The sequence below is a fragment of the Dermacentor silvarum genome, chromosome 4 (genome assembly GCF_013339745.2).
Source record: "Dermacentor silvarum isolate Dsil-2018 chromosome 4, BIME_Dsil_1.4, whole genome shotgun sequence".
NCBI classification, from domain to species: Eukaryota; Metazoa; Arthropoda; class Arachnida; order Ixodida; family Ixodidae; genus Dermacentor; species Dermacentor silvarum.
This window is the reverse complement of record NC_051157.2, coordinates 71,080,825-71,088,129: the sequence shown is the minus strand read 5'-3', so window position 1 is coordinate 71,088,129 and position 7,305 is coordinate 71,080,825. Positions and strand designations below refer to the sequence as shown.

Sequence of the window (7,305 nt, the reverse complement as noted above, 5' to 3'; positions counted from 1 at the left end):
ACTAAAGAGAAACATTCAAGTTATGCTATATTAGAGACTTAAATTTCTGAAATAGCTCAACAGTTGCTTTTGAGAGGAGGCTTGTTAAGTCAGAAAAAATGCAAAAATGAAAGATGGCAACACAGCTTTTGTCACAATGCTGTGAATTCTGATAGTATCTACATGGACCCTGTTTAGTGCTTATTCGTAAAGAGAGACTTGCATTGCACTCTAAAAGAAGCAAAGGATTAACCTAGCAAGTTTAGAGAACTTTTCATGCATCAAAATGGTCCCAATATCAGAAGACACCTCGAAGTCTGTGAAATCAAACTGACACAACAACGCTGAAGTTTTGCCGCAAAATTAAGCAAAGCTTGGTTTTGACTTTTTCTAGTAACAACTAACCTTTTTTTCACCAATGAAGAAAAATCAAAAGTTTTGAAAAATACATAACCAACCTAAATTTAGTTTCGCTTTCTTGGTGTCCTTTTAAAGCTGATTTTGCAGGAACATTCACCATACTTTCACTGGTGCATTTTTTGGGGCTTTAACCAAAAAATGCTCAATGTCATAAGGGTGTGCATTTCAAAACTATACAGTCAAATGAATGACACTCAGATGCATCAGGAATGAAGCTTCATTAATGTAATGAAGTAAAGCCACAAGAAAAGCATGTAGTTCTGTGAGGCACAGTGTAACCTCAGGTTGCAACCCTTACCACATCATGAAGTTTGCCATGTGTGAAAAACTTAGTCATGAAAGAGTTCCAATAGAACAAATAACTGCGACCATATCAAAATTGATTATTCACAACTTTCATTCACATTTGCATTAATGTACAAATATAGCAAACTCTGCATTCTAGCTCGAAAAAAAAGTGACATAGCAAAACCACAAGAACTAACAATGTAGTCATTTGTATTCTGAGACACGGCTTGAATTCTTATTCCACTGTCTTCAGTGAATGCAACACTGTCAGTTCAATGGAAGGACGATGACACAACTATGAAGAGACATAGCATATGCTAACCAAAATGCCAGACGCTATGAAACAAAACCACAACAAAACAAACCACTAAAATTGAAATGGAACCTGCATATACAATCTTTGAAGGCCCTAGTTGGCCTACATAAGAAACAAAATGTGAGCATTTACATTCACTTACTACAATGTGTGGGCACATCCAAGATATGCATAAACTGAAACATACAAATAATGAAGCCCTCAGTTTCATCACGGTCCTGTTATATGGGGCTTCTTGATAATGTCCGCAAGGAGATCAGAAGAACATTTCGCAGAGATGTCCATCACTTTGGAACGATGACAGGCATCAGAAATCAATGCCCTCCACTCCTCACTGTCCTTAAGAGAGTCAAGATGTCCACAGATATACAAAGCTTTCTTGGCTCTTGTGATGGCAACATTCAGCCTCCGTGCGTCAGCAACAAAACCAATGTTGCCTCTTGGGTTGTGGGCACGCACACATGACAGTACAATGACATCCCTCTCCTGGCCTTGAAAGCCATCCACAGTATTCACGTCAAAAGTTGCTGCCTCTGGTGCAAAACTCTCTCGAAGCTGTTCGATGATAGCAGTCTTCTGAGCCTGGTATGGTGTGATAACACCGAGAGACACATTCACAACATGCTGTGAAATAGCAAGGCAAAGACGAGCAACAAAGGCAGCTTCACCACGATTCAACCATGATGTACTAGTGGTCTCGCTAACCTCAGGGCTGTCCTTAATGTTGAACACAAGGTACGGAGTCAATGGACATGACGCATATTTGGCATCTAGCCCAAGAACTGGTCGAAGATTCCCATTATAAAAGTACTTTGATGGGAAATGACAAATCTCTGAATGCATTCGTCTCTGTTCATTTAGTGTGAAGATGGGCTTAGAGTCAGCTTCTTGCTTTAGGTAGTTGTAAAAGCGCTCAAAGAGTGATTCCTGGAACCCACGATCCACAGCATCTTGTGACATGACTGTAGCAGGTAGCTGCATGGGATCACCAACAAGAATCAGCCTGCTGGTTTGGTACTGCAAGCTGAGCAGAGCTTCCACTTCGGTGCACTGAGTTGCTTCATCAAGAAGAACACATGAGAAGTTATGAGAACTGTTGCGGCCAAAAGCCTCTTCCATAAGACGGCTACGGCAGCTGTTCAGAGTGGAAAGGATGACATGAGCGTTGCGAAGGATTACAAGTTTCCTCTCATTAGCATTACGGAACTGCCGGGCATTGCTGTCAGTTATGAGCTTTTTCTTCTCTTTAGCCTGCTGGATCTGAGACTGCAAATGTGTGATCTGAAACTCAAGACGTCTAAACGCTCTAACATCCTGACAGGCAGACCTCTCAAGCTGATACTTTTTGTCAGCACACCGTTTCACTTCAATCTCTAGAGCAGAAATGGTCTGGTCGTACTCTCTGCACCGTTCAATCTCATCCTTCTGAATGTTCTTTTGCAACAACTCGTCAAGACAGATTCCACGAACCTCTGGATGGACCATGCTGTTTTGGCCGATTCGGACTACCTTCAAAACCTGTTCTGCAGGCACTCTCTGTCTGTACTGCCACTGCCTGTGAGCCAAAAGCCGACGACCAATCTCATCAACTGCAGCATTGGATGGTGCCACAATCAGCATAGTCTGTTTGCTGTTGTACAGAAGGATCTCTGTCACCACGCCAACAACTGTGTGAGTCTTGCCTGTGCCAGGTGGGCCATGCAGGATCATAATTCTAGGTTCGCTGCCATTCACTCTCATAGCAGCAACAGCAGAACTGATTACTTGCTCTTGCTCATGATTGAAGTTTTCTCTGAAGCTAGAGCTGACAGGAACACCTTTCTGGCACCAAAAATGGCTAACATTAGGCCTGACAATACAGTCAGCAAACGCAGATTTTTCAAGCTCTAACACAGCTTCCATTTGCCGCAAAGCAGGAGTAATCTTGCCCACTACAGACAAGCGCTGAAGTTTACCAAAGTCTAGAGTCACAGGCCTTGTTCTTACTTGAATGTGCAATGTAACAGGAATACACCCATCAGTGTACACACTTTGTAACAAGTCTGGGATGGTGCTATTACGTGCACGAGGGTCCCTCAGGAACTTGTGTTTAGTCACAAATCCAAATGCTGGCAGTGCAGCTTTTTCCTGATCTCGAATGCGCAAATCCAGGCGGACAAGGTGACCTTCAAATGGGTACAAAGATTTGTGCATCTGCTCTGGTGTCACTAAAACAACACAAGTTAAGATCATGGAGTCACCAGGAGGGCATACGTGGTGCATAACAGCAGAACTGAATGTCATGCGTGTGGTGCGTGCGAAATGTTCTCGCCAGCTGCGGAAGAGAGACTGCCACACTTCGAGGCACAAAAAGTGGTAGTTCACCAGCTTGTATTCTTCCAGATTACTGTACATGAAGCGTTTACCTCTAAACTTGCCCATGTCCAGTAGAGGAGGAAGCACTGCCGAATGCAGCTGCTCCTTTAGCCACTGAACTTTCCAGTTGAGAATGAAAGAGATGAAGACTCCCAAGTTTATCTTACTCTTCTGACTTTGTTCGAACTTTTTCTTCTTCAATGATGCCCTAACACGTTGTGCAAATTCAGCCCTCTGCTCATCAGTTTTGCCACTTGGTTCTTCTATGTGAAAGTGTACACGTGACCTCCTTTCGGATACATCAATGTCCATAGGTTCAGGAATTACATCAATGTCCATAGGTTCAGGGTCCATAGGCACAGGAATTAGTGGCAGAGCTGCAGGCCTTTGTGCATCTACAGGGGGGTCACCTGAAGTAGCAGTGTGCACTGTTGAGCCCATTGCCAATCTAGAAATTCGAACAGCTTGTTTGAACCTTGGCACAGAAAAGCATGCTTTTCCCTGTACTGATGAGTCAGCACTTGTAAAATTGTTCACCTGGGGAATGAGGGCACATTTTTTCAGGGAAGAACTCAATCGATTTGTAGTTTCAGTAGAAACAGCATTTGACATTGGAGCATTTTCCAGCTGCGGAGGTATCTTCGTAGCATTCCAAGATGGACACATGTGGTTCGGTGTTTCAACGGAAACATCACTTGCTTTGGGAGCTTTTCCCTTCTCTGGAAGCAGCTGCATACTATACCGAGATGGACTCAACTGTTTTGCTCTTTCAGCACAAACGTCAAGTGGCCTGACAGCTTCAACTCTGTGTGGTACCGTTTGCATATTATTAAAAGGTTTAGCCATTCTGACTTGCTTTCTTTTTGACGTGCTTGCAGCAGGCTTAGATGGCTCTTCTGTACTTAGCAGGCGAGCTGCACGGGACTGGAACCTACCCTTGTAATGGGACTTCTTTAAACCATCTTCACATTCAGCAGCAGAGCTAGACTTGGGCAACATTTCACCATCTTTCTTTTGGACTGCTGATCCACCTCCAGCCATTGGTATCCTGTGTTTCATAGATTTCATAAGCTTCTCTTTCAGGCTTGATTTTTTCTTGGGGCTTCTGTTCACTTTGCCTTGCAAAGCAAGGCGATGGGTAGATGACAAGGAACTTGCACCTGTGGGAGCGCTTCTTCTCTTTATTTTTGCTGGAAGAGCATCATCTTCAGAGAAGTCTTGTGACAATGCTGGGAAGAAATCATTTTCCGATTGCTCCTTATCAGTTGAGGTGGGTTGCTCCGAATCTGACTCATTCCAAACAAGTCTTTTTTCAAGCTCCTTGTCTTCAGCTACTGAACACACTGGCACAGTTTTCCTCTCTTCAGTAATGTCATTCGAGCAACTCCACGGAATGCCAGCCTCAACATCAGCATCATTGCTAATAATCTCTTCTGCTTCCTCAGGTTCTTTCTTGATCTCAAAATCTATTCCCAGATTACAATCATCATCTGAATCGGAAAGAATGATTATTAAATCATCCTGAGAAAATGATATATCATGAGGACTGTCATTAGCTGTGTTCCGAGCGCTTTCAGCAAGTCCTGCTTCAACATGACTGTGATCGCCTTGTGTGACCAAACCACCTTCAGTGAGCTGCTGTCCACTTACAGAAGTAGGTCGTTGTTCCTGAGCAAGAGTGCTGCTTTCACATCTCTCAAGAACAACAGTGCATGGCTTAACCAACCGGGACAAATTGAAACAGCCTGGCATGTTAGGCAAATCGTTTACATTCTTGCTGTAAGCTGTCGGTGAATATGATCTTTCCTGACATGGAACATACTTCAACCCGGAGCACTTCTCCTCATTCATGTTTTTGTGTAAAGGAAATGTACTGCACTGCTTAGCATCACTGGCATTTAGGTCACCCAGTGTAAAACCACTTTTCACAGTTTTTCCAAAACCTATAGAAGAGGTAGACACATCCGCTGGCGTACTGATTTCAACTATGCTTTGCACTATGTTGGTGCTACTGCTGTCAGAGAAAACAGGTTCCTCTTTTACAGTAATGCTACTGACATCTGTTCTTGGTGCTCCTAATGAAGGAATAGGAGCAGCTTCATTTTTCTTGGTAGTAGCACATACACCTAAACCACTTCGGTGTAAATTATCACATTCTGCTTTTTGCTCAGAGGGGTAAGATAAAGATGTGCTGTTGCAAGAGTTTACTTCGACTTTTCTTGACACAGTGCTTGCATGATCTGTCCTTCCGGAACTACTACTGACGACATTGTGCAAGGGTAAATCACCAAGACACTCACTTTGGTGAGCATGTGTCACCACTGCTTTCTCTACATTCTGCGCTTGCTCTCTGGCCAAGCAATCTGGGTCTTGCTTGATATAAATTGGCACACCTGTCGGTTCACGTATGGGAACATCTTCAATTTCGGCAAAGGGTTCTGGCACCTCTTGTTTAATGTAAGTGCCAGGAGCATGAGGAGGAAGTGCTCTATCAGTCACTTTAACTGGGTTTCTGTTGCTAGCAGCAGGTGCGAAGGTCAATCCTACTGGCAGTGATGACCTGCTATGTGATGTGTCGCGACTAGACGTCGATCGAGAATCAGTGGATTCACAGTCGCGTTCAATTTTCACTCTCCCCACAGCGTCAGACGGCTCTGCTTTGATAACAATCGCGACTGCGGTCCCTGGCACTTGCTGATGAGGACTAATGCTGAAGCGCGCCATGCCAGCCGTTGGTGGAACATCGATGTGGGCGGCACCAACAGCCGGACTGGTGGAAACCGCTGAACCAGCATAACTAAGTCTGCCGTCCCCATCAACGGGTTTGTTTTTGGTTGTGACAAGAGGCGGAGCGGCATTATGGGCTGGCGGCGACGGACAGTGCGTGGCAGCTGCACAGTTAGAACTTGTTGAAACAGTCAATCGTCTTTTCGCACAGACTACTTTTGTGACGACGATATCGTCCTCATCGCTCAACAACACGGCGTCGGATGCAGGCGACGCACTCGTTGGTGAATCGGGCAATTCGTTCTTGACGGCGACACTCAAACATTTCTTCTCCAACGCAAACACAAACACATCGTCACCACTCGGCGCAGGCTTCCCAAAACCGATGACATCGCCTTCGTGAAGAGTAACGCGGTGTGATGCCGGTATCCTTGCACCGTTGACAAACACGCCGTTGTGGCTGCGAAGATCGGTGATTTCCCATAGTCCGTGTTTGCTGTATCTCAAGCAAGCGTGCTGACGACTGATGTTCACGCTGTCTAGACGATACTTTGGCTCAACGTTGCGTCCAATCACGACGTTCTCGCAGTCCAAAACAATCTCGCTTTTAGCGTGAGTGTATTTACCGCACCGAACGAGGCGCCAAGCGTCAACCATTTCGGAAGTGTTCGAACTACCTCCTGCATCATCGTATGGCTGGTGAGGATATCGAGGACTGAGTTGAGTTGATGCAAGGTGTGTAGTAAGAAGTCATCTCGAATGACATAGTTTCCAAATAACAGCACCGAGCATTAAGATTAAGCGATGGTCGGTATGGTAGCGACAGAGCGACAACATCGAGTTCGTCGGTTTAACGGTTGAACGCGGGGAATAACAGGCCGGCACGTGTACTATATTTGTAGGTTGCGCTACAGTACGGTAGCCCCCGTTCTTGCCTGAAAAATGTTTTAAGAAATTTCGCGCTTACTACTTTTTTAATGTTCTCAAATTTTGCAACAAGCTTGAATTTTTTAGATGAAATTGTTTTATGGATTTTGTGGAAACATTTTATGGCCCTCAGCGAAAGGTAGATAGATAGATAGGTAGCGTCCTCTAGATTATAAATGCGAATCATAAAGGCTATAATAGAGTGGACCACGACCTACTGAACTCCAGACCAGCACAGTTCTCCCTGCTCCAGCACGCCTGGTCTAGTTCACCCCTTTTGCCGCTAGGGATAG

General features: G+C 44.7%; 1 protein-coding gene across 1 annotated transcript; it reads right to left on the bottom strand.

Moving 5' to 3' along the window:
• Positions 1-598: 598 nt before the first annotated feature.
• On the bottom strand, positions 599-6,934 carry LOC119450207 (uncharacterized). The gene has a single exon (XM_037713593.2). It carries the CDS (start codon positions 6,740-6,742, stop codon positions 1,214-1,216), a length of 5,529 nt encoding a protein of 1,842 aa, XP_037569521.1. The 5' UTR covers positions 6,743-6,934; the 3' UTR covers positions 599-1,213.
• Positions 6,935-7,305: the final 371 nt, after the last annotated feature.